Genomic DNA, 27,776 nt, shown 5'->3' with positions numbered 1-27,776 from the left:
ATGGCCCAAGTTGTCTACTATTCGCAATCAATTTTCCAAGACAGAGCAGTCACCATTCGACATGGAAACTATCGGCGATCTAAGAAACCTTGGGCGCCTTTCGTCTTTGCCGTCAACTTTCCCTTTCTTCAGCAGCGATTCCCCATTGTTCTATCATCGTTGCTTTCTTGGGAGTCGCAGCCTTTCGGGAAGAATCCATTGCCCTTTCCTCTTCGTCAGTCTGTTGCTCTAACAGGATAGGAGAAAGGACCATGGACGTTTTGTACGAAGATGCATCTCGAGAGGGGAAGGAGGATCCCTCGTTGCATCCCCAGGAGCATGGCAACATAGAGCTCGAGCGAGAGACAGGCGAGAGGCGTCGCGGGCGAGACATTCTTGTTGCTGTGGACAACTCTCCTAACAGCAAGCACGCTTTCGATTGGGCTGTTGCACATCTATGCCGTCTCGCCGACACCCTTCATCTTGTATACGTTCTTCCCAGTTAATGGTTTCTAACTCTTTGTACCTTTGGTGTTGGCAATAAACTCCGATGCTCATGCGCCTGCATGCATTGCTTCGATGTTTTCAATCTTTCCATGTTTACCGAAAGTCTGTTGACAGTCGATCGGCACTTTAACTATAACACTTTTTATTTCACCCGAGGCCATCCCCAAATAATTAGTCTTCTTTGACAAACTTAAAGCCCAGGTCAGTAGCAGCAAATTTCACAGGATTCCGACGCTAATTTGAAACGTAATCTCCTTGACTGACTGTCATGTAAAGGCTACATTGGGAATCCTGGGTCACGTATAGTCTTTTTGGAGTAAGAGCCTTTTACAAGAATTATACATAATAACCAAAAGTGGGGAAGTGCGAAGGGAGGAAATGCAAAAGCCACGAGTTGAAACCCTTGGTACAAAAATGAAGTTGGGAGCTTAAAACGATCAACTTGAACTCAGTAACAAAATCAAGAAAGTAGTAGCTGATGGGACGCCAGCAATGATCTCTCGATATGTGGGCGAAGGCAAGTGAAGCGACCCTGATACTTTACGCTGATTGAAAAAAAATAATGGCACATTGCCTAGTAATACCACAGTCTGGCACCTGAGAAACCTCTCTTTTTTGTCTATGGTGGCCTTGGGAATGGAACACTGACTTTGCATGTATGATTGTGGTCGTTGCTTCTCCATCCTCTCATAAAAATAAAAATAAAAATAAAAAAGAGGAAACGATATGTGTGAAAACATTGTAAGGGGAAAGCCTAAAGAAAAAGATGCTGCCCCTTAATGAAAGGATCTCTTAAAACATATGAACTCAAAACATAATTACCTACGTTTTATACCTTCCGTCCAGCAAGTACACAAGACATGAGGGTTTTGTGAATCATCTTCACGCCCATGTTTATCATCCATTTAATGGGTTGTATTATTACCTTACTTCTTACATTGTAGGTAATAGTTGTACTGTTGTGTTGATCGAGCTCTGCATACCTGCATGGCGTTCAGATCTTGAGGGAGCCTGACATCTTGTGTGCTCTTGTTTGGTCATTGAGGCTTCTAAGCTCGCCAAAAAAAGGCTCAAGTAATCGTGAAGAAGTGAGGTGCAAAAGCTCTCTGTAGAAGTGAGATCAGAAATGCTCGCCATGTCAAGTGCTTCAAGCCCAAAAGGAGAACTTTCTGCCATCAACAGGGGCTCCAAAAAGCTTGCTTATAATTACAAAAGGCCATGAAAGCTCTATCCCAAGAGCACACCAATCAAGGTAGTAGTCAATGTCTTTGGGTACATATTCAGGGTTGCTCGGAGAGAGGCTGCTCAAGATGGTTGATGAGAGTGTTTTTTTTTGTGAGTTCCTCTGCAATCCACACGGGAAGTCGTTTCAACTTGTTGGACTATCAAAAAATACTTGTTCTTTCCTTTCTTATGCTGAAAGTGAGAATTTAGTGAGCTCCTCCTTGACCAACTTCAAAATTTACATCTTCCCAATCAATTTCTGGTAGAGCTTTGCTGAGTTTTTCGAAGGTCTCATCGTAGAATCTTTTACTATGTTCCAATTGTTTGGTAGTCCTCCAATCTCAATTTTCTTTGAGTTGAGCTGCCTTTCAACTTGCTCCTTTACTTCCTTTTGAATCTGTACAATTATAGAGCTCTTCACTTCTCCTTTAGAATTCTCTTGAATCTCTCCCTTAAGCTTCTTATAGCAAGCCTCAAAGTTCTCAACCACCTCCAACCATGCACAAGCCACGTCATGTAGCATGTTTTCCATTTTTTGATTCTTGATTCTACTGCGAGTTTCAATCTGCCTTAAGGTCTACTTTGGGCTCTGGTCTCAACTTTAAGTCATCATTATTCTCTAGTTGTCACTATCCTTGGGTTAGACATCTTGAGGTTCCATTGACCCTCAGCATCAACTAACAAGAGTGTTCGAGTCTCATTTGGCCTATATCCTTATGCCACCGTCATGTACCAAGATAACACTGCTATATTATGCTAATTACCCTTGAATTTAAAGCATACTAAGGAATTTTCAGTTCCTAAAACTCTTTCAAGGTCTATGCCCTCCCCCCCCACCCCCCCCACCCTTTAGGCATAAATCTCAAAGCTGTCATATATCTCTATTACCACACTTCAGGGAGACATAGAAAAGCTGTCCCTTGATCAGCTTCAAAGCTGTCTTCACTGAAAATTATTGGACTCCCCTGGCCACGTTTAAGGAACTCTTTTTGACACACTCGTGGGCAGTATTCAAAGCCTTGGTGAACAGCATTCGGTGTGAATGCCGTAGGACACAGAGCATGACAAGGAGAATTCCATAGCATTGGACATTCTCGTCATGTGTCTCAAAGACATGCTATTTGCTCAAGTAATGACCCTGACAGTCGCCGAAAATGTATGGGCTGATCAGACACTGATCAAGCTTAATTTGAGTCAACTTGAAAACGTGTTTAAATGGAAGGAGGTGAATCTATAGTGGAACACTTGATTGGGATGAGCGCTCTCAAGGATGAAAACATTTGATTTGGTTCTACTTGAATTTGTGAATCAAGTACCTCACTATGAAAGGAATTTCAAGACCAAGAGCCAATGGACATACAAACCGAGAGCAGAGATGGAGGACATCAGTCCAGCTCAGCAAGAGAATCAAATAACACAGGAGCATATGTAGCACACAGATCATTAAACATTGTCTGCAATTGTAAAAAGAAATAGCAGCCTAGCTTAGCAAGAATTACCAACTAGAGAGAAAATTCATGCAGAATATGGCTCACTAAGAAAATAATCTAAAAAATATAGATTGTTTTACATTATGTTTACATCAAAGCGATTTTGTGCACATGAGCACCATGAACTGCTGTAAGTCAATCCAACCATTGGATAACCTCAAGATGTGTCACTTGGAGATGAAAACAGAATTCTGGTGGATGTCATTGGTGAGGTCTTAATTCCATCGATTCATAGTTCACAAAGGAGGCATTTGTGATGTGCTGTATGTGTCAGTTTTCATGTAGAATTTGTCGTCGGTCATACAAATTAGTTTTGATATGGAATATTGTAATATCTACAGTAAAGTGGAATGCTCTCACTTGAATTCGAAGATAGTATACTAATGGAATGTGTCTTTTACAATCAACTGGAATGTCCTCACATAATTTCAAAGATAGTATACTAATGAAATGTGAAATCGACCCTCCAAGAGTTGGTGTGCATGATACCACATAAGGATGCAAATTCCATGGCATCCAAGGGTAGGACATACTTTTTAATTTTTATATTTTATGGAGAAAACTACTCGATCCATGGTCAACAGCCTTAGTAGTGGATTTTTATTAACGGGTACGCAAACGGCAAGTATGTTCCTCTGGCATGAGGGGATGCTGGCAGACGAAGAACTCAAGTGACTTTGGACTGAGGAAGAAGGTTGAGGCAGGAAAACGACTGCTCTAGAGCCCGGACAGAGGTAGAACAGCAGAAAAGAGTGGCAGGAAGGGCAGATAATGCAGCGGGGGAGTAGATGAAGTGGTAGTACAGGCAGACAGAGTGGCAGGGAGGGCAGCAAGATGACCAAAGAGTTAGTGCTGATGGTCTTTGTAGTCAAGAAGAGGATAGGATACGTGTTCTGCAAAGGTTTTACTGAGCTGTTGTAGATGTGAACGGACTAGAAGGAAGTCATTCTATTGCCCAAATGGTTATAAGTCAGTTGTTGATATTATCGTAACAAGTTTCCGTTTGTATGAAACATTCCTTGCTGCTGACTGATGGTTCTGTTTATCACATGGCACAGAATCTGCTGCAGATCAATCAGACCATTCCCCCAAGGGATTGCAACAGGCTCTATCTGAGGCTACATCAGCATTTATGGAGCACTTAGCTTTGGAGGCATATGAAGCGGCTATGGTTTGTCATATCTTTCTGATATATATTATTTATTATACCAAAGTTTATCTTTATTCCATGAGGATGTTTGACTTTCATGGTTGGTTTTCAGAAGTCTGCACCAATTCATGAATCATGTTCAATGAGTATTTCTGATTATGATATTGTGGCATGTCTTGGGAAACATACAGTTAAATCCTCAATTTGCAGGGTCTAATCTGGAATTCTAGTAGATGAAGCATCTATAAAGTGCTTTGGATTATATATTTTCACTTCTATATTCTAAGCTTAAAAGCAGATCTATTTGTGCTTCTCAGCTAAACTGTTGTACTCTGAGGATGCTGAGTGTTTTGAATGACTGATATATGTCATTTTTAAAAGTGAATTTGAGACCATAATTTTGGGGGATGAAGCAAGCTGAGTTTACACTTTTGTCAGACTAAGTTGCTGTGCATTTGTAGGGTGTAGGATTATTAGGCCTTTTAGGAGTATTATGAGATGAGGGGGCATGTACTATGAGAATATGGGATTTGTGTTAGAAATGACCCAACAGAGGGTACATGCAGCGGAAGACTTATAGTAATGTCCAGGAGCTCACACAGTGTGCGGTGTGGGTGTGGAATCACAGATTTCTTTACTTATGTGCATACAATAGGTGTGCAAACTCATCAATAGACAATGAACCAACCAGATAGAGAAACCACCAAAAAATATATATTTCCGTCCACAACTATGGACACAATACAAAAGAGACAGATCCAGAGTCCCACCAATGATGTGGTCCTCTGATCTTACCACAAGGTCCTTCTCCTATCTGCTGGCTATCGCTAGACTCGAATCCGCGTGCTCCACCTTGAGCGTCTGTAGACTTTCCGTCCAGTGTGTTCTTCTCCACCTTACTGCCTGTGAATCAGCCTAGGTGGGCAGCCTCTGCCAAGCTTTGTCTGCAGCACACAGGTCCCTGTTCCACTGCTCCAACCTGCTTGTGAATGGCTGCTCCAGAAGGTATGATGATCTCAGCACCTTGCTGCCCTAGAAAACAGCCAAGGTTCAGCCTCTCCCTGGAGCTAAGTCTGCAGCACTCTTTAGGTCTCCTTCACCTCCTGGGAAAAGGCCCAAGGAAGCCCTATCTGCTGCTCCTGTCTGCTCCTCCAAAGCTGCTCTGCTGGATAAGAAATGAGGCCTGAAGCCTCTCCTTTTATAGGCCCTGAGGCCTGGCAAAAATACTGACCAGTCTGCTCTGACTGGGCCGACTGGACAGACTAGGTTGGCTGGCCCAACCGACCTGGTTGGCTCAGCCCAACCAGCCCTATATAAGGGCCCTTTGCTGGCCCCTTCCAGTGCAGGGTCCAGGCCCATAGGTCCGGCCCTTTTCCAGGCCCTTCTGCAGGTCGCAATCCTGCCCACAAGGCACGCCTCTGCTCCTGCTATGCTGCGCCATGTGCCAGCTCTGCTTGCAGGTCGTGTCCCTGCCTGTAGACACCTGCCATGCTGCTGTATAGGGGCCGTACCTGTCCGTACAGGTCCTGCTGTCCTGACCTGCCTGTACCGTGCCATCATCAGGGTCTTGCTGCAGTCCACTGAGTGCTTCATGCCAGGCCTGATCCAAGACACTATGTCCCTGCCATCTTCCTGCACATGAGCTGCTCCTGATGTAGCCTTTCATCCTTGGGATACCCCACCTACCATGAATGCTCCAGATCTGTCCCAGATCCACACATCCAGGTAATCTCTCATTGGGCACATCCTGCCCTAGGTCTCCCTCCCCCACGCACTCCTCATTTGGGGGCTTACAGATGGGGAGGTGACCTTTCCAACAATTTGGAGAGTGTTTATTTAGTGTATTGAAAGGTGACATTGAGGTCAAGCAATATATCTTCACTTGAGTCTCCACTGGGTGTCTGTCTCCTGTCTTGGCCTTTAGTACAGCACTTTTTGGCAATCCTCATTTGGAGAGGGGTCCCTCAATTCTTAAACACTATTGCCTATCTATTCTAGGTTGGACTCCATGTTTAGTTATATTCTTCCTGATTCTCTTCATAATGTTACCATTTCAGCATACTTGTTGCTGCTGTATGCAGTCTTTTCTCCTCAACATGACCTTCTATTTGTCGACTCTCTAATAGTCTCTTGCCATTGTGCCTCCATACCTTGCCTTGTTACTTCGAGTTCTTTGTATTTGTCTTAGGTGGGGGATCAACCCTTCTGGAGGTATTACCAGAGGCCAAAGGTCACGGTTGCAAGGTGCAAACACTACTACGACATGCGTCTTCGTACTACTACTCTATTGCAATCAGGCGGCCACGTGGTGCAGTCGTGCTTCTTTGTACTAATAAATGCAACCAAGGTTTACACTTATGTTTGAGATGCATAGTTGTAGGTTAGGCTAAGGACATTCTTTCATGACTTTCCCATAAATGCTCTAGTTGGTTCTAGTTGGACCATACAAGCTAGTGTCATATCTTAGTTGAAGAGTTTCATCCTATATCATCATCATGATGTGACATTGAGAAGAGAAGGAATGGGTTTTTGGTGAGTGACAATGAAGATGCATTGGCTACTCAAGAGTGTTTGAGGGTTAGCCAGATGAGCATATGTTGTTGTTGCAGTTGTATTCTCTTGACTTGGCAGGTGGAGCCTTTCAATTTACTTTGGATGAACGTGTCATAGATTGTTGAAGGTCTAGACTCTTATATAGAGCAGATAGAGGAAATCAAATGGCAGCATCCTTGAATCCTTGTGTTATCAAGATATTCCTTTTCCCATGAGGACTAGCAAACAACCAAGTAGAGCACACTTTGTAAGAGCTTCAAGGTCCAATTGTGGTGGGATGCATTGCTGGTCTCACAACGTCAATGCTACAGCTTGTAGTTAAAGGGGACCGCATTTAGGAGGGCACCATTTATGGGAGAGGACTTCATTCCTCCAGTTTACCTATGGCGACTACCCAACTCCTAAACAATGAGGTCTAGCCTACTTGGGATCACCTTTGGTCCTCTCTTGGTGTATAGTGGGTCACATGGAAACAAAAATACTATGTGCTAGTGTTTTCTATCAATCTTCCCGTCCCAACTGTGCTTCTCGAATACATGACATTCTTCTTTTAATTGATGAGTTTTTGGCATTGCCTAATAGTGGCTTTAGTACTCATAGATGATGGAGTACTCAAGGTAGGGTTCCCTTCCATCACTAAGAGCCTATTGGAGACTTTGAGTTGAGAGCAAATGCACTAGTTACTTGTGTGGTGCCTATGTTAGACAGAGTTCATCCACATATCCAAGGCTTACTCTTGCTTCACACGATGCAGCCTATAGGGAAAGGATGGACTTCCATGTCATCTGAGCTTAGCCCCCTACCACAGGGTCCCTCTCTATCTCCCTACCTAATGACCATTTCCCCTTACCACAAATTCACTCTCATTCTCTTTATCCAATGACCATCTCCTTGGCTATGGTCTGGTCCAAGGTGCAAGGCAAGAAGAAGAGCAAGTACATGGCCAAGAACGCGAGAAAGAGATCCCATTGAACACAAAAGTCCAAGGACTAGATGGTTATGGATCTTCAAAGAGCTCTAGCCCTAAGCCAAAGCCCTCTTAATTCTCTAGGGGAGGCCCATGTGCAATTTGTTAGAATATGAAGTCAAAGTGAGTGTATTTGTGTGTCCTAGGTCCCTAGGACTTATTTTATAATCTAGTGAGTCCTAGACAGTGCCACGTGTCATATGGAAGATTATCCCATATGCATTGTGACTTTCTAGAGTCTAGAGGCTCACACTATATAGTGTTGTACTTGTCTTGAGTCTTTTCATATCAGTTAACATCAAGCTATCTACATGTGAGTATTTTGGTTCATTGCTATTGCCTATTTCCATTTGAGTTCATTTCCATTATGCTTGCAATCTTTCCTTTCCGTTCCTAGAGATAGCTTGCTCATGTTCCTTCATGTGGTATCAGAGCCATGTTCTTAGCCCTGGTCTCTCTTTCCCTTCCCTTCCAAGAGGTTGAGGTGAGGGAGGCCAATGAAGCTACTCTACCTTATCCTCCTTGGAAGGCTAACCTCTTGCTCTCTTCTCCTCCTACCCAAGCCTCATCAACGGGAGCTAACTTGGAGCAGATTTACCTCGCCAGCAACTATCCCTTCTTCAACCCAAAATGCATCGCCATAGTAGCCTCGCCTCCAACTGCTCCAGCCCGCTGCAAACAAGCCGTACATGCCATACGGACTGTATGAACTGGTCCGTACTGCACCAGGGCCGTACAACAGGCTGTACAGCCTGCCGTACAGTTCGTACATGCTGTACGGACTGTTCCGTACAGTAAGGACAGCTCCAGCCTGCCCGTACTGATGCGACATGCCTGCCATTTGCTCCTTCTGCCCGACATTCTCTTGGAGCTGCTGCTCGCAAGTTGGTGCCCGTATTCTGCCCGTCATTCTCTTGGAGCTGCTCTACTGAATTTACAGTTTCTGTCCTTTTACTTTTGTCTGCCATGAAGAAGTTCCAGACCTGCTCCAGCTCATGAAGAACTTATCAAGGTGATCTTTCCATAGTTACACTTGCATTTCTACTCTTTTCTAGTCATGGAGTCTTCCAAATGAACTACCATTTCGTTCGAGAAGTTTTCTGGTTCCCTACATGGCAAACAAAGATGCTTCTTGTACTTATGAAAGATGGAGTGTGGCATGTTAGTGGCAAGGAGAAAAAGCCACAATCAGATGAAAAGAAAATTGCACACTGGGAGAATCTGAATGACAAAGCTCTTTCTCTCATTGGTTTGGGATTGGGTGATGAAGTTATTCATCATTTTGATTTTGACTCCACTGCTCACGACTTATGGGCTAAGTTTGAAGAATTGTTCGGCAATAATATCATCAATTCAAAGGTATTCCTTAGACAGGAATTCTTCAAGCTGCAAATGAGCATGAAGACTCTCTTCTTGCTCACTTGAATCATATGGAATCCTTTGTCACTGAGCTTGCTAGTTAGAAGGCCCCTGTAGGGGAAGATGATCAAGTTGCTGTGCTCCTCTCGAGCATTGAGGAAATTTCTAAGTACCGGGAGATCATACCAGCATTGCGTGTGACACAAATGGGTTATCATGATATGGTTGGTATGCTCATTGATCATGAAAGACGGTATGCAGACACTCCAGACTCCACTGTACTGTACTCCAAGGGCAAAGGCAAAGACAAATTCAAGGCTTTCAAATGCAATCACTGTGGGAAGCTTGGTCACACCGACGGTCACTACTTTCAGAAGCTTGCCAAGCAACAACAGGCAAACTTGGTTGGGGCTGCAACAAGTGAAGACGAAGAAGAAGATGGTGCTTCGACATTGGCTCATGCTCTTACTGCCAACATCAGAGATCTCTCTCTCCATTCAGAGGTCTATGTACCTGATGATCGGGACTTTTGTTTTTGATCTATTCTATGTGTGCCTGGGTACTCTGCCCTGGGTAGTCCCCAAAAAATGCTTATAATAATGATTCTTGTGTCCTTGAGTCAATACAAGTATTCAGCCTTGGAAAGTCCTCCTCAAATGATGTTTTATTTCCTTTATGAGTGGTGTGTGGCTTCCTAGCAAGTCTTGCTATGAAGCCAGGACGGGATGTATTGTGGAAGCCTTTCTATTGGCTTTGATGGGTCTCTCTATCAGGTATGGCTGAGTTCTAGGATGTTGGTGCATTTCCCAAGACCGATTTGTTGGGTCAAGTAGCCATGCTTCATTTGAGCCTTTGAGCTACTTGGGGTGCATAGAGCAGTAGACTCCATCATTGTCATGTTCTGTTCTTAGCTTCATTTCAGTAGTCCCTCACCTTTCCTTCATGGGGGGATGTTAGAATATGAAGTCAAAGTGAGTGTATTTGTGTGTCCTAGGTCCCTAGGACTTATTTTATAGTCTAGTGAGTCCTAGACAGTGCCACACGTCATATGGAAGATTATCCCATATGCATTGTGACTTTCTAGAGTCTAGAGGCTCACACTATTTAGTGTTGTACTTGTCTTGAGTCTTTTCATATTAGTGAACATCAAGCTATCTACATGTGAGTATTTTGGTTCATTGCTATTGCCTATTTCCATTTGAGTTCATTTCCATTATGCTTGCAATCTTTCCTTTCCATTCCTAGAGATAGCTTGCTACATGTTCCTTTACAACCATCGTTGGACCAACCTAGTAATGAAAATTTGACTCCCTTCAATGTGCTCTACTAGCCCTTTCCCTCTAATGATCCCCCCTCCCTCCTCCTCTCTTCCTTCATGCCCCACCCCGTCGATTTCTCATGTTGATCCTCCCTAGCCATATTCTATCCCAACAACCAAGCCCCTCCCGACTCCAAATCTTGTGCTTTTGAGTTGCTGGAGGTCTACTGTCCCTACTACATGTGCTGAATATACGTGATGAGTATCTCTGAGATACAGCTAAAGGTATCGAAACAAAAACTCTTCTTGAGCTTTTTGAACTTTCGTTATGGAAACCAACGGTCCTTGAGGTATATCTTTTTCACCTCGTAAGACATACATCACATTATTCATCTTGAACTGATAAATGTGCTTTTTCCAATCTATAGTTGGATTCTTCCTAGAATGCCAAGCCTTACCTAGGGCTATATCTGCATGAGCAAGCTTTGTAATTTCAAAATCAAGCTTCTCTGCATAGTCCTGAATTCGGAGTTCCAACAAGGTAACCCTTTGGTCCCATATTTCAGTTAAACTTCCGTCTGCCATGCTGACTGTGTATGCATAGTCAGATGGGCTAGTCTTTAATTTCAGCTTCTTTACAAGCTTGGAGTTAATTACATTATGCATTGACGCTGAGTCAAACAACACAATGACGTCGTGATTGGCTACTTGGCCTTTCATCTTAATTAACTCTGTATCGTTAAAGGTTGCATATCCCGTTGCTGCGGGCTTTGATAGGATATTATCCGCTGCATTGTTTACTAGCTTAGCAATAGACACACATAACAAAACATGTACTGACCTTTGAGAAGATCCCGCTAGCTGAATTTGCATCTGTTCTGCTCTGGGACTTTCCTCCATTTCCATGTTGCATTCTAAGATCACTGTCTCAGCCATCTGACGATTCTTGTTTCGTGGACAATCTTTCCATTGATGAGGCTGAGGGCATCCAAAACACAAGCCTTCTCTCCTCACTTTTTCTCTTTGCTCTGGGTTCAAAGAAGACTTCGACCAAGCCTTGGATGCCATTGGTGTTACTTTTCTTTTGACTCCAATGGTGGTACTTGGTTTAGGAGTCTCAACTGGCTTTGCCTGCTTGGCTTGACCACTAGGCCATGAGGCACTCCCTTTGCTAATCCACTTCTTCTTAAACCCAGTTTTCTTCGGGTACTCATACCAAGTCCCAACCTACACAAACCCACTTGGTCTGTTCCCTTTGGTATCCTCATAGTTCAGGGCTATGACAATTGCTTCATCTAGCGTCTTCGCATACTGAGCCCGAACTTTCATCTTTATCCGATCATTCAGTCCAAAGATAAAATCTTTTACCTGCACCGACTGAGGTAGAGGCTCATAAATTTTCATTACACTTTCTCTAAACTTATCAGTGTATTCCGCCGTTGATAAATTTCTCTGACGAAGGTTTCGATACTAATCCCAAGCTCGGGATGGTTCATTAGGAGGTAAGAAGTATTTTCTAAATTCTTTTTTGAACCCCTCCAAGTAGTGGATGCTACTTCATCTTTCTGTTGTTTATCCACCATCTATCCGCTTTCTCATTAAACATGTGGGTGGCCTCGCGGATTTTCTTCATATCATTCTTGATTTCACAAATGGCGAAGACGTTGTCCCATTTGTGTAACCAGGTCTCTATGATATCGGAACTATGGTCAGACATCTAACCAAAATACTTATTTGGCCTATAATTGGCAATATTAGGCACCTTAGCCCTCCTAGGCTCGACCGTATGAACATTGGTTTCAGGTTCCATTGGAGCTTTACCTTTCTCTTCACATGAGATGGTCTAGTAGACATACTATGAACCATTTTTCTGAGCTCGGATTGCCCTACATTTGTTTGCAATTGTTGAGCTAAAATCTGTTGCACGGCATCCTCTAATAATGCAATTCTACCAGACAGTGTATGGCCTGTTGGGTGTGACACCTACGGGATTGGCCGGACTCTCGACTCTACGGGATCCACTCTTACAATCAAAAGTCCAACTTCCAAAATTACAACTAACCAGGCATGTACCAAATTGCAACTCAAAACCGCTTTCCCCCATGCTAGGGAAACTCCTGCAATCTCAGAAACCTCAAATTCCTAAGGCAAAATGAATGAACATATACCACAATTGATCTTAAAAAGCATAGAAAGCTCCCTGGTCATTCACGTTGCATGGAAAGATCAATTTGTCCCCGTAAGCCACCCTAGTACGTATTATAATCTGCTTTGTGACCACGAACATGCAGGACTGCCAACCCTTTCCATGAGCTCACAGACCAACGAAACAATACATTTCGATCAAGCGCAGTGCTTCTCAAAACTCAATTATGTTCACGGTCTAGCCCATTGTACGCAAGGATCACACGTAACCCTGTACGTAACCCTTGTAGAATCATCTCGTTGCTGGCAGCCGTTAGTCGTATCACCTTCAAATTGAACGAGCACTATTTTCCATGGCTCTCTTCAATTAGACATCAACATATGATTCCGCTTTGTTGAGCCACCATACAAAGGCTCTATGAGATCATCAACTAACCAACGGAACCTGTAGTGTTGCTGTGTTGACTCGCCATGCGTCTTCGTTAACATCCATTATTCCAACGCACACCCACTGTTGGCGAACCAAATGCAAACGATCACTTAGTCAAGAAGCTCTCAACACATGAACCACCACGTAACACCAGCCATCGCATGACTAACTGCAGAGACTCGTTTGGGCATCGTTGGATATACTGTTTGGTTCGACCCTGATTGGGAGGAGTCACTTCACTTGTACACCACAACCACCCTTAGATCCTTCACGACCGTAACAGCCTCAATGTAATCTACACTTCTAAGCAAAGTGTCGCTCCACCTCCAACAAATCTACGTTGTCATATTATCGTTCCAATTCCCATTTTGTGACCCATAATGCTCTGATACCAAGACCCAAAACCTGCGTACCAAAACTGAACTGACTTGGAATCACGGGTGCTGGCACAGTTATGTTCCACCCAGCCAATTCCCTGTTGTAGCAAGCTCAAAAGATACGTAAGTAAAAAAACCCCCGCATGCTACACACAGAGCCCACATATCCCTAGATGGATCTAGCCTGCCACATGTCGTCATTCTAGGGTACCTCTTAAATGCACCATATACCCCTCTCTTGGGATATCCATTTATTCACTCGTCCCTAGGCACATTTATGCATTTAATGCATTTAAGACCCACAGCCTTAGACCCAACTAGTCAGTGTGCCTTGTCACCCTCATCAAGGACCTTGACAAATCCTTTTGACCAGTTACATGAATCCCAAACAAATTTAATATAAACATTGATCCTTTAAAGGAAAATGTCCATTGACCCTTCCGACCCAAAATGCCTCGCCAACGGTCTCTTCATTGGCCTCGCCATCAGCCGTCTTGGTAGCTTCGCCTCCAACTGCTCCAGCCCTCTGCTGTAAGCAGGCCGTGCAGTCCCGCCTACCCGTACAGCCTCGAAATGCGTGCCAACTCCAGCTTCTCATGCCCTCGATTGAAGCGCCACTAGTAGTCACCTCTGCCCTCGCACATGTTGCCTTTGGACTGCCACCAACAGTAGCTACTCCAACCTCGATTGCAGCGCCACATTTGCTCGTTTTGCCGGACATTCTCTTGCAGCTGCTGCCTGTAACCATGGAGTCTTTCAAATCAACTACCATTTCGTTCGAGAAGTTTAATGACGGTATGCAGACACTCCCGACTCCACTGTACTGTTAACACAAGGATCATGTCCACTTGGTTGGGGCTGCAACAAGTAAAGACGAAGAAGAAGATGATGCTTTGACACTGACTCATGCTGTTACTGCCGACATCAGAGATCTCTCTCTCTCTATTTAGAGGTCTATGTACCTGATGATTGGGACTTTTGTTTCTGATCTATTATTCCTAGAGCTTGATGTATTTTGGGGTCCTCTACCCTAGGTAGTCCCCCTAAAATGATATGTATTGAGTGTTTGGTTTTCATTGAGTCTAAAGGTCCTCTGCCTTGGATAGTCCTCCTAAAAAGATGTATTGGTTTTCCTATTTTGGGGTGTGGCTTTCTAACATGTCCTGTTATGCAGCCAAGGGGGGATGTACTGTGGGATATATATGTATTGGCTTTGATAGGTCTCATTATTAGGCTTGGCCGAGTTCCAGAATGTTGGTGTATTCCTAGACCTATGAGCTGGTCATGTAGCCATGCTATAACGTGAGCCTCTGAGCATGTTGAGTCTCAAGCCATGAGAGTGCTTGGATCAACCTCTGAACACGCTCGGACTTTAGCCTCTGAGTTACATAGGGTGCACAGTTTGATGATTGTCATTGTCATGTTTTGTTCTTGGTTCCATTCCAGTAGTCTCTTACCTTGCCTTCATGGGGGGGTGTTGGAATATGAAGCCAAAGTGAGTCTAAAATGAGTGTTCTAGGTGTAGTTTTATAGTCTAGTGAGTCCTAGACATGCCACGTGTCATATTGGGAGATATCCCATAGACATTGTGACTTTCTAGAGTCTAGTGGCACACTATATAGTGTTGTTCTTGTCTATTGTCTATCACATCAGTCAACATCAAGCTCTTTTGGTATCATGTGAGTACTTGTCCATTGCTTTCATTTTCTTTCCATTTCATTTCCATTATGCTTGTTATCTTTCATTTCCATTCCTAGTGTTAGCTTGCTTCTCTCCCTACCACTATGATCTTTTAGAGGGCTCTTACTAGATTCGAGCAACCGGATTGAAACCCGTTTTGAAGGCGAAGGTGTCAACCAAAGGTCCAAAGACATATCACAAGGCACTTGAGATTGTGATTAGGAAGGAGGCTTCCGCCAAGGTGCAACAAGGCGGTCTACAAATGGATACAACATCAAAGGGAGAACCAAAGAATCAAGGTAAACTTGATTTTTTGAATTTGAAGATCTTAGACTTCATATGGTAAAAGCTAAAGATCAAGGAATCCAAAACCAAAGTTGTTGGGACTCTGAGTCTTGGATAATATTTTTCAATTTGAATGCTAGGAGTGGGGATATGTAAGAGCACATAAACACGTCATAAGGAATAAGCAAATACCAAAACAGGACTGAGGGTAGCACCTTTACTAAGACATGAGGTGGTTGGTAATGAAAAAGAGAAACCCGAGGTCATGATAACTAGGAAAGAAAAAGGGAAGGTGGCGGGGACTTCCTTCAGCTAGGGTGAGGATATGTAGGACTGTCACAAGCCAAGCATGTAAAGAAATCAAAGAGGAAGGTTATGCAAGATGATTATGCCTTGAGACAAGGTAGTAGGGAATGGAACAAGGCCTTAGGTACCCATGCAAAGAAAAGAGTGCACATACGAAGGTGGTAGCCATTGATGTGAAGCTACTTTAATGGTAGACATAATCATTAGTAGTTTATGAATCCGGAAGTCCACTATTGATGGAGGTTCTTTGGTGAATTGACATTAGTGAGTATGTGGTATGGGGAAGTTGTCCTAGACAACTACATGCTGTCTCCTTATTTGATAAAGTTAGCTAACAATGCTTTGAGGGGTTGGTATAAGATTTGAAACTTCACCTTGGGGGATCAAGGACGGTGGATTCAGTTAACTTTTTTAGTTAAAGACAAAGGATCTTAAACGAAGAAGGAAGTAGCGATGAGTATTCGTAAATCCACCGATAATGATATAAATGTAGATGATGAATCCGAGGAGGAAGAAAGGATGCATTATGATGTAGCCGAGGAGGTTGCTGTTCAAGACTAAGACAGGAAAAAGTGACAGACAACGAATAGCTAGATGCTTGGACCAATGCTCGTGGAAGGTGAGAAGGAAATCTATTGGATAGAACTTCAAGATCATTCATCAAGCAATGAAAAGACATGAGAGCAGTAATAGTTATGAAGCACAAGATAGATGTGGAACTAGGGAGCAAGCCCATGGCTCAGAAATTGAGGAGGTTGGGAAAGATCTGTGTGGATGCTTTTAAGAAGGAATTTACTAACTTGCTACATGCTAGGTTCATATTTCGAGTACATAACTCAGAGTGGTTTCTCGAGACCCAGTCGTCAGCACTCTGAAAAAGAGAAACAGATGGAGGGTTTGTGTCGACTTCAAGGCTCTCAACAAGTGTGCCAAGAGATCAATTCCCTCTTCCCTTTCAATTAAACCAAGCAGTAGCCATCCATGAAATGTATCGGTATGGGCTATGCAAGATGTTTTCAAACAAGGAAGATCAACTAAAGTCATCATCAGTTAGTAAGCCCTCGGGGGGGTGTTTTTACAAAGTGATTCCATTTGTAGTAAAGAATGGGCCACCAACATTCTAGAGGTATTTGAGAATAGTGTTTAAATCTTATCTTTGGGAGTTCATTAGAGCTTCTGGCTTGGATGATCCACCATCGGTCCCACATCAGATCATACTTGCAAAGTTTGGGGCCACCCTTGTACAGCTTGATGCATGCTTCTAGGGGGTCAGGGACTTTGATACTGTCATGTGTATGGTGTACCTAGGGTTGGATAGCAGGTGAACGTGGGTTATGGGATAGCATAGGGTCGGTTTTAGCCGAGATTGCTATATATAGAGATTGATTCATATATAGTGCTCACTTTATATGGAGGGAGCTATTCATAGCATTGTGCTATCTATAGCGGGTTTCCTTCTATATAGAGGGAGGGCCAGTGCTATTGTGTAGATCAATTGAGTGCTCCTCAATTGATGGATGGGGCTTGGACCCAAGCTGGGACTTTGGCCATCTACATGGTGGATCATAGGTGGTGTATTGAAGGTCCTTTGGACGAGCTCAGGTGGTATGGGATGCCTGGGTTAGATACGGGCCTATGGATGAGTCAAGCTGTAGCCCACGTGCTCGGGGGTGGTTGGGAGGATTGAGGCGCTTGCGCTATGATTTTGGTTGGATTGAGGACGAGATTCTAGGTCAGTGATAGGGTCAAATCTTGTGGGGTCGTGTCATTTGGGATCAGAGCCGTCCTATCACAATTGAATTCAACGCGAGGTATGCAGAAATCTTCCAGGTACGTTTTTTGAGATTGCTCTTGCAAATCTGAATTTCCGCTCATGTATGGGCTGAATCGTTGGCTGATGATGCACGCTCATGATTGGGAGAGTTGTGGAAGAAATAGACGTCCATAGGCTGTGTGCTCTCTCTCGGTTGCTACGTGTTTGGAAATTGTGATTCCCTGAGAAGGGTAGGCGTTGAGAAGGCTAGACGATATCAGCAAGAGATATGAGGATGGATTGTTTCTGACCTATAACTTCCCACGCTTGGGTTGTTGATGTGATTGGGTGTATGGGGACGCGCGAGAGTGGGCTGGTTAGGGAAAGAATTCGCTCTAGGTTCTCAAGGATGAGATTCCTACCCTAGAGAACTAGATTTGCTGCAGTTGAGAAGTAGGAGGAAAGAGAGGGCATTCATACGCCTAGAGAGCGGCTTGTCTAGGAGATTCGGGCATCGAAGACAATGGAGATATGATTGGGGCAGGCGCTTGGCTTTGGGATGAAGTTGAATTTCTCACCCTCTTTCCGTCTGAGATCAGCCTATCAGATTCCGCCATCTTTCTTGCTGTCCTCTACCCACCTTCTTCCTTGATTCCACGCAGCACCAGATTCTCTTTTGCTAGTGTGTAGAGCACGTGCTTGGACGCAGTTGCTTTTCTTCTAGTCCCTCTCCCGTGCGAGATATCTTCCAGCCATGGAAGGACATAAAAGTAACGAGACACCTACGTTGAATTATTGTTTTATCGAGATGGAGGACGAGGCTACATCGGAGATTATTCCTCGTAGACCTCATGACCTGCTACGAGAGATGGATTCCTTGATGGATGAACTCTGGGAAGCTCTTCACTACTATAAAACCCCTCAGTACCAGAAATATATTGAAGAAGGCTCATGTTGTCCTAAATGTAGACAACTTGTTAGTCTTCGTACCGCTTCCGAGTTATTGAGAAGTGATGAAGAAGTTGAAATCCTCAGTTTTGACAGACACCCAATTATTTTTGGCTCGACTGGATCTTTTGAACCACTTTTGGTTCAAGATGTTCCCCAATTTTGTATGAATTGTAAACTGTCTTGTTATTAAATTGACCAGGTTTTGGTTAATTTGGTTTTGATTTGTAACTAGTGGCATCTATAATTTGATGGGTTTTTTTCAAATTATACTTTTCTTGCATATATCTTGAAGTTTTTTAGATATATGGTACATTAATGGTGCATGAGTATTTGTTACATATTAGACTGGATTTAGCAACGGCACGTGGATTTCCCTTTCTCGAATTTCGGTGCATAGATTTCTATTTAGTTTCTATTTGAAGTTTTGATCTCGATGTGATTGTGAGTTATGACGTTTCTTCGAGTTACCGTTTGGACATATGAAGGTTCTTATTGATTAGACCAGGAAGAGTCTTGTTGGATACCTTCTTTGAATCATGTCCACAGGCGGGGTCATTCTGATATTCACTCTTTTTGCCGGAGGTCATGGAAAGTCAAGATTCAAGAGTTGTTAGGGATGCTACCTGCTTGTTTTCTTCTTTGACCTATTGGTTGGGGTATTGTAACACAAGGGGGTGATATAATCACATTAAGAAAAGGATTGAGAATGGATTTGCCACCCTGACTCCATCTGAGTTGAAGAGGGATTGGCTACCTTGATTCACTCATATTGTCCACTGAGTTTTTTACTTGCAGTATACTTTGGTGGTATGGGATACTAAGGTATGTTACATTTAAGATTCTCTGATGTGGTGGTATAATCGAGCGTGAAACAATACCCAAGGACCTCTAGGGTGAAGTACAACTAGGCTGAATGGAATTGGGGGCAACTTGATTAGATTTTTTACGAGGGCTGACTAAGATTCTTTACCCTGAGAGAAGCCATGTTTTTTTTGGGTTCAACCTTGGAGCTCCATAGTCTAGACTCAATCTTAGGGAGGGTTACCACATCCCTTTTGATGTGCCTTGTTAAGAACTTGGTGTTCCTAGATAAGAGATCCTAAGAACTGGATGATCCTATGATCGGAGCGGTTTATTGTGCACAAGTTTATATAGGCTATCCGATAGTGGATCTTGTTTTAAGAGATCTCGGATTGTCTATTTTTGTACTCTTTGGATCACATAGGATGTTACCCTATGATGGTTGACTATATACATGTCTAGAACAGTACCATTGACTGGATCTAGCCAACTGAATTTTTATTGATTATCCTCATGTAGGGGCATTCCGAGGATAGATCAAAGGACCATATCTTTGGTTTTAATTTTGCCCATTGATACTTCGATGAAGATTCTTCCATCATGAGTTATGAACTGATACCTAATTGTTATGCGATGGAAAGTCTGTCATGTATTTCAACCCAATAATTTGAATTACAAGGGTATTCCGTTGAGGCTTTTTCTGAATACTAAGTAATTCAATAAATTAGGGTTGATAGAAATTGCAACCCAGGAATTGACCTCGAGGGGCTCAATTGATGGGGTTGTTCGAACAATGATTCCTCGATCTTAATCTAAGATTTTGAGTTCGAGGGTATTCAGCATGATGAATATTTTTTTGCGAATTCCCAGTTAGAACTCAATAGATAAGGTTGATAGAATCATTTACCTTCAGGTACGGATTTTACCATGCTTGTGTACGGATATGTCAACGGAGTTGGTTATCAAAGATTGTGGCTTTTGCCTTAGATTTCCTTTGATTGGAATCTCACGGAAAGTATAGCACACTCAAAGTGATAGTCAAAGTATAGTTATTGGCATTGACTCATCTTCACAGAGAGTTTTCGGGCTTTCTAGTGAACTCAGGAGTGAGTTCTTAGAGTGTCATGTGCATGGTGTACCTAGGGTTGGATAACAGGTGAACATGGGTTACGGGATAGCATAGGACCGGATGGCTATTTTTAGCTGAGATTGCTATATATAGAGATTGATTCATATATAGTGCTCGCTTTATATGGAGGGAGCTATTCATAGCATTGTGCTATCTATAGCAGGTTTCCTTCTATATAGAGGGAGGGCCAGTGCTATTGTGTAGATCAGTTGAGTGCTCCTCAACTGATGGATGGGGCTTGGACCTAGGCTGAGACTTTGGCCATCTACATGGCGGATCATAGGTGGTGTATCAAAGGTCCTGTCCTCTGGATGGGCTCAGGTGGTATGGGACGCCTGGGTTAGATACGGGTCTATGGATGAGTGAGTTGAGTTGTAGCCCACGTGCTTGGGGGTGGTCGGGAGGATCGAGGCACCTGCGCTATGATTTTGGTTGGATTGAGGACAAGATTCTAGGTTAGTGATAGGGTTAGATCTTGCGGGGTCGTGTCATTTACCATGACAGCTGGATGACAGAGATTGCCGTGGCTAGCCTTAACTTCATCTATGGCATTGGAGGAGGAGGGTAAACAAAGACCACGCAAAAGAATGTTATAACCTTTGATACACAGTCTTGCACATGAAGATCTTCACACATGGATGAAGATTGAATATTGCAGCTGATATTGAAAGCCAAAGCTGGCCATTCTCTGCTCTACACATTAAAAGGTAGTCCACCATTATCTTTCGAACTAAAATGTCTAGGTCCGAGGATTTTGTTAGGAGCTTCATTTGTCGTTTTCTTGGGAAGTCGACGAATTCTTCCCATAAGAGGGGAATGATTTTTCCTTTAACAGCCTACTCCTCATAATGGAATACTTCCCCTAGATCATACAACCTTAATAGAGATGACTCGCTCTATGTACACACAATTCATACGAGACAAAACCATAATTCTGAGAAGTGCACAACATGTAGAGCAGTCAGAACAATGTATGAAGTATGCTCCAAAAGGGAAAAATCTTGATACAAAAACAGATCTCAGTATGCGTCATCTAGTAGCAGGGTGCTGCCTTGATGTGCCCCTGTGACCTCCAAAATGTTGTCTTCTACTCCTTGTGGCACCTTCAATCTTCTGTCAGCCTGCATATTCTCCTCATCATTTTGAATGAATTTTGTAGTCTTTCTTTGATCTTTCCACCATTATTAACCTAATTGCAATTAGATTTTATCAATATTATTATGTAAGATCTGGTAGAGACATCACTTGATTCTAGGAGTTATAAAGTCCATTCCAGGGAATTGGTTTGTATAATATAATCAAGAAGTCGTTAGTGATATGTTTTCAATAGATATCACTAACCTTTTTTCTTCCATGAAAGAGACTTCTATTAAGTATGAAAAAAGTGCCAAGAGCAAAGTGCTCAAGGCAAAAAGTAGTACATGCGTAAGATGATGAAAACTACAAGGAGGTCAAACCCTACGCAACAAGAAAGCCCGGTAAAGATCCAGGGCTGACGCTGAAAGTGCCACATCAAACCTGTAGTGACCTTCGAGAAGAAGGGACAGCCTCTCCTTTCCATGAGGAAAAGAATTCTCCTGGCAGAAGTAGCCTTAGAACACCTTGCATACTTGACCAACTGACCTTCCAAGTGTGCACAGTGTACACCCATACAGTGTGTATCCAAATATTGGCATATCACTAACCTTTTTAAGGGTCTAGTGCTATTTACTATAAACATTGTTTAAACTCCATAGTGGTCAAGGGTTCTATGAGAAGGAGAAACTGGTGCAGAGTTTAACATCAGTGGTAACGTATTTGACTGATCAATGATAGGAAGCTTTAAGAATGCCATGTATGCTTATTCAAGCTTGCATACATGTATTCAAATAAAAGTTATATCTCGGAAATTTTAATTAGTTAACTATAAAATAATATGTCTTCCTACCTTGAGACAGGTGAAGACAGAACTGCATACCATGTCTGGAGATGTTGGGAAGATGATTGTTGAATTGGCAAGGAAGATGAGTCCAATCGCTGTGGTCCTTGGAGCTCAAAGTCGTGGTTTTCTAAAGAGGTGATCCTCATTGAATCTCCTAACTTTGAATGCATCAGTATTCTTTCAAAGTTTACATTAGAAGCTACAAGTTTACAGTAAAAGCTAGTTATTTATGTACCCTGACAAGGTATTTGTCTTACTTGAAATAATGTCAAGCTCTGATTTCAACTTTTTGTAACTGTTAAGGAAGATGTTGTAGGGGTTTGTTTCCACAGTTAAGAAATGTGGAACTTATAAAATGTTGAACTGGGATCCTATTGATCTTTATTCTCATGTTCGTGATTTCCTTATTTTAAAATAACAGTGTGCTGCAAGGAAGTGTTACTGAGTACTGTTCACATCATTGTCCATGTCCTGTTGTGCTTGTTCCTCCAAGAGGTAAGGAACTGTATTCAAGGCGTATTAATTTTCTCGAGTTTGCTAAAAAATAAATGTGATTGAGGGTTTTGAGAAAAATATATTGTGAGCAGGTGTGTTCTATACTTTTTTGGTCTCATTAATGACCTTTGTTGATTGGTTGTACTTTCTTCTATTCTGGAGCAGACCTTGGTGATCAATCTGTGCTGTAATGGTGGAAACATTCCACTACAATACTCAGCATCATTTGTTGCTATTTTATCAGAACATGCAATCAATGGTTTGAATAACAGTAATCAGACTTTCGTTAAGGACCTTTATTGAAGAAGGATATGTCCAATTTTACTTTTTTGATTATGTCCAGGTTTCGAAAGGAAAGCTTTCAAGGGTTTTTATTGTTTTGCAGAGTGTGCACGTCCATAGCTCAAACAGTGTACAAGAACACTTCAAGATGATTGATTGAAGGGATACGTATGGGCTATTATGTCTTTGTACTGTCTATATGTCTATTAGTTATTGACAAAATCAATGTTATGTACTTTTAATCAAGACTCTAGAAGTATCAGGTCTTGTTTTTGCCCCCTCATATCAGAATTGTTCTTCACTATGTTCTTTGTATAAAACTTCTGGACCAGAGTCTTAGGTTTTTTTTTTTTTTTTTGGGAGAGCAAGGTTTGTGTGTAGGAACTTACACTCACCAGACATCTCAAGAAGAACTCTTTCCCTCCATCTTATGTCTTCGGTGCCACCTCAAGTGCAGAGTCCCACCAATGGAAGCTTGCTAGAATTGGGAGCTAGAGGCATCAAAATGACTAGGTCAATGGATATTTTTAGATTTTATGTGTTACTTACTGAGAGAATTTGTGGTAAATAGGTCAATAGATATTTTTAGATTTATGTGTTACTCATCGAGATGTTCTCGCCGATCAGCCCCCTAACCTCCCGATAATGAGGGCACTGGCTCTTCCGTCAATTCATTGGATGGAGTTTTTGGAGATCGCTTAACTCAGGTTTTTGTGAAGCCAGTTCACCTGCATGTTTAGAATGGAATACATTACCGATGGAGTTTTTGGAGATCGCTTAACTCGGGTTTTTGTGAAGCCAGTTCACCTGCATGTTTAGAATGGAATACATTACCGTTTCGTTGTATAAATACAAAACTTGGAACTGGCTTGGTCACATTGGTGAGAACGAGCAATTGTGAGGAATGGTGTTAGCTTCAACCAATCAAGCAGCCATGGCGCGCCTAGTGTTGCAAATGAGAAACATTTGCCACAAAGGTTTACAAAGGATGAGCACAAGGACAAAATGAAGATCACTAAAGTTAACCTTAGAGCGCCTCCCTGTGCCAACTCTGGTGCTAGGGAGGGTTGCTCTTTCAGCATCCCTAAGTTTTCAGAAAGCGCGTCCCCGTGTGTAGGAGTTATTTTCCACCTCCACTGGATGCACCTGTTGCACAGCGTAGAAACTAGTCTATCCAATTTCTTTCAAAGCTCCAAACTTCATTCAATGTAGCCTTCCACCGGTTCAAGTCTAGCAGCCCACTGCTAGGCTCGAGATGCGAGGTGCTGGCGAGGCTGGGATAGCCCTGCTAGCTCACGCGGGGTGCTCTTCTTAAGGCTTCCCATGGCCTCCATGCCAAAAAGAAAAAGGATAGGAGAATACACTTTCTTGCTTAACTCCGCCCCCTCCCCCTACCCCCGATGACCTCTAAGTCATTACACTCCACGAAGAGAAAGCCCCCCTCTAAGGATCACTAGAGTGACATATAGGGCAAAAAAGGCAAATGCTTGTAATTTGACTATTTTCTAAAATAGTGGTGAACAAAAAGGGAAAATTGATACTCACCCTTTTCAACAGTAAGCCACTAGAAATTGATTATCGTGTATGGATGCACCCAAAAATGAATAGTTGTTTCAAGCCCAATCACCCTTTTGAACACCTAAACTTTGGGCTTGTGTAGTTCTTGAAGGAGCATGACAAGGCATTTAAGCATTTTTACTACTGGTATAGATTACTTTTTTCCCCTAGTGAGAAGTGCTAGTATTTGTACAGACTACAGGGTTTAGGAGCAGTTTAAGGGTTAAGAGGAGGTTGTAGGGTTTAGAAGGAGGTTCCAGGGTTTAGAAGAGGTTTCAGGGTTAGAAGGAGGTTCCAAGGTTTACAAGAGGTTCTAGGGTTAGAAGGAGTTCTAAGGTTTAGAAGAGGTTCCAGGTTTAGAAGGAGGTTCCAGAGTTCAGGGTAGAGTACATGGTGGAGAACTGGTCTCTCTCGTAGATCATGGAGGTTAAGGGTTGAGGAACTAAGGGTTTAGGGGGAGCATAGGAGTGGGAGAGGAAGGTGTAAGAGCATGGGGGAAAGAAAAGAGAGGCACGAGGAGGAGGAGGAGGAGGAAGAGGGAGGAGGAGGAGGAAGAGGGAGGAGGAGAAGGGAGGAGGATGGGTTGCAAGGTTGGAGGAGAGGGGAGGAGAATTGCTTGGAATACCAAAGTAGAACTCAACACAATGCCCCAAAGAGTGTGGGCTTCATTCCATTATGGGGTATTTATACTAATAAGGCCATCTTCCCATCTTGGGTTGCTGAGGAATCTGTGACTGGATATAAAAACTTTCAAGTTATGGATAGTCATTGGGAGATATATGAAAGTCTTAGCTACAACTACATCACACTTAGATGACAATAATTTCATGGAAGTTTTACAACACGGAGCTTTTACATAAGCTATGAACATTTCTTTGGAAGAGGTTTTACAATGTGGAGCTTTTACATAAGCCATTAAAGTTTCTTTGAAAGAGGTTGCAATAATAAAAATATCCTTTTTTTGCTTGGATTTATGTTAATATTTTGGATATGGGAGGATTATTTGCAACTGCTTGATCTTATTCAAGAGAAACAAACAAGTGCTCAAATTGAAGTGTCAAAACTATAGTTAGTATTGAGAAACCTTTTTTTTTTAATGAGCCTATTCATTGCAACACAAACATGGTTAAGATAAATGAATGGGAACATGGGTTGTTGGTATGTTGGGTTGGTTCATATCAATCATTTATTGGTAGCACGATTTTGGATTAGTAGCACTCTAGACTCCAAGAACCAAATCATCAAAGGGTCAAACATATCTATAAACAAATCATTTAGAGACTAGCCCATGTTATGCTAAGGGAAACATCTCATGAAATCACATCACTCACAAGTCAAAGTAGTGATAAGGATTGACATCTCTATGCCATATGTTGGACATATGTGTGTACTTAGATTTGAGAGTGGAAAGGAAGATCTAGATATCATACCACATGGACTATGGAGAGAAAAAGAGAGGCAAAAGAGAGTACTAGCTTAGGAGGCAGTTGATAGAGTGAGTGAGAAAAAGCGAGCAGGACTAGAAAAGTGAGTGGTTTTTTCCACAATCCCCTTGTAGAGGTACTCAACATAGCTTTGTGGAGTCCACTATTTGGGAATAATCTCCAAATTGAAACTTAACTTTCATGTCAACTTGTGGGCGCAATTACACTCTACCTTAACTTTCAATTGAAGCTAGCATACTCGCATTTTGCAATGGTAATATGTGGGTTTAGTAATTGCAAGAACACAAAGTGCCACTTCCAACATGTGGGATTGCATTGTTGATATAACAATTCTTTCGCATTCAAAATGGGTCTTATTTTGACAACTGCTACAATAATGAAAACAATCGAGTGCTTGAAAATTTATATTTAGTAACATAAATATAAGTTCACGCATATTTGGGCAAACCCAAGTGTCCGTTGAATTCAAAGCATGCGTTTGCATCAAGCACATAACAATATTATGAAATTAAAAATGGGTCTTATTATCACAATTGTTATCAAACTATGTAGACAGTAATGGTTCAACATTCACCATAACCACATGTGGGAAAATCCAAGTGTCATTTGAAAGCATGGGTTTACATCATACATAGAACAATATTACCACAGTAAAAAATGAGTCTTCCGATACAAAATGACTTTTAAAATCATATTCTACTTCTTTTGACATTCATCATCAATAAAGTAGTTCCAAGCTTGTGGCCTATATAAATGCCTCTCATCATATCTCCTTTTTGTTGACATGAATCTTGCCATTTCTTCTTCATAGCATGGTAATGAGCTACAACCAAACATACATTTGAGATCATAGTAAGTTAAAATAGCTAGAGGAAAATTAATTTTCCACAAGATAAACTTGCCAGTGTCTTCTCACATGCTATAATTTGCTTAAAACTATGTTTGATGAGTCACAACAATGACATAATGTTTCTCCAATAAAATTGATTAATGTTAAGAGAAATATCTCAAAGTCTATGCTGCAAAGGTTCCCATAAAGTTTATATTCATCCAAGATAAATAGGTGTTGAAGTAGATTATGAAAATCAAACATAACAACAATCCAAACATCTCACAAAAAGATCTAAGTTCAGCAACATACTAATCAAATGGATTTGTGATAGGCTCCATCTATCTTCATCCCCATCTCCATCATGCTTTGGCCTCACCTGTGTTCTAAAATGGTCCACTACAAGTGGCTCAACAATGTTAGCCACAATACTACTATGTGAATCAAATGAAAAACACGGCCTAACAGTAGCTTGACAAGTACACATGAGAGGAGCTGTGCTGGCAACCCATCTCCAAAACTAGTCCACTTGGAACACACAGGAGAGACAAAAGGCACCCAACAAAAAAATTGCGTCTCTCTAGTCCATCTCATGCCATTTGAGAAGACATTGGTACGGTTGTTCTCTCAGCTAGAGGTACGTAGTGAGTCCACAAATCATCAAGTGGATCAGTGGAAAGTTTCTAAAATAGTGGAACACTCTCATCAAAGAAAAATTATGGATTCTTTTAGCTCTACGTACAAGAGCCAACACTGAAACTGCATCTGAAAATGTGCATAGAAGAATGACTTTAGGTAGCAAGTATTACAACATGAAAGACTGCATTTACTAACCACACACACAAAGAAAAGGACGACTTTACATTCAAAACATAGCATTCATGCAACATGGAACATGGAATA

At 42.2% G+C, this 27,776-nt stretch overlaps 1 protein-coding gene across 1 annotated transcript; it reads left to right on the top strand.

Annotated features, from left to right (window-relative positions):
* On the top strand, positions 1-23,336 carry LOC147880174 (uncharacterized). The gene is made up of 5 exons (XM_087371128.1): positions 1-480; positions 4,259-4,371; positions 22,282-22,400; positions 22,687-22,760; positions 22,926-23,336. Exons 1-5 carry the CDS (start codon positions 252-254, stop codon positions 22,949-22,951), a joined length of 561 nt encoding a protein of 186 aa, XP_087227254.1. The 5' UTR covers positions 1-251; the 3' UTR covers positions 22,952-23,336.
* The last annotated feature ends 4,440 nt before the right edge of the window (positions 23,337-27,776 follow it).

This window comes from Dipteris shenzhenensis, chromosome 32, assembly GCF_047967505.1.
Source record: "Dipteris shenzhenensis isolate YYH24624 ecotype China chromosome 32, Dip_SZ_1.0, whole genome shotgun sequence".
NCBI classification, from domain to species: Eukaryota; Viridiplantae; Streptophyta; class Polypodiopsida; order Gleicheniales; family Dipteridaceae; genus Dipteris; species Dipteris shenzhenensis.
Note: the sequence above shows the minus strand (reverse complement) of the source record. Positions and strands in the feature narration are given on the sequence as shown.

Coding starts and splice junctions, on each gene's coding strand:
- LOC147880174 (XM_087371128.1), top strand. CDS start 252: ATGGACGTTTTGTACGAAGATGCATCTCGAGAGGGGAAGGAGGATCCC. Junction 22,401..22,686: donor AGTCGTGGTTTTCTAAAGAG/GTGATCCTCATT, acceptor TTAAAATAACAG/TGTGCTGCAAGGAAGTGTTA. Junction 22,761..22,925: donor TGTGCTTGTTCCTCCAAGAG/GTAAGGAACTGT, acceptor ATTCTGGAGCAG/ACCTTGGTGATCAATCTGTG.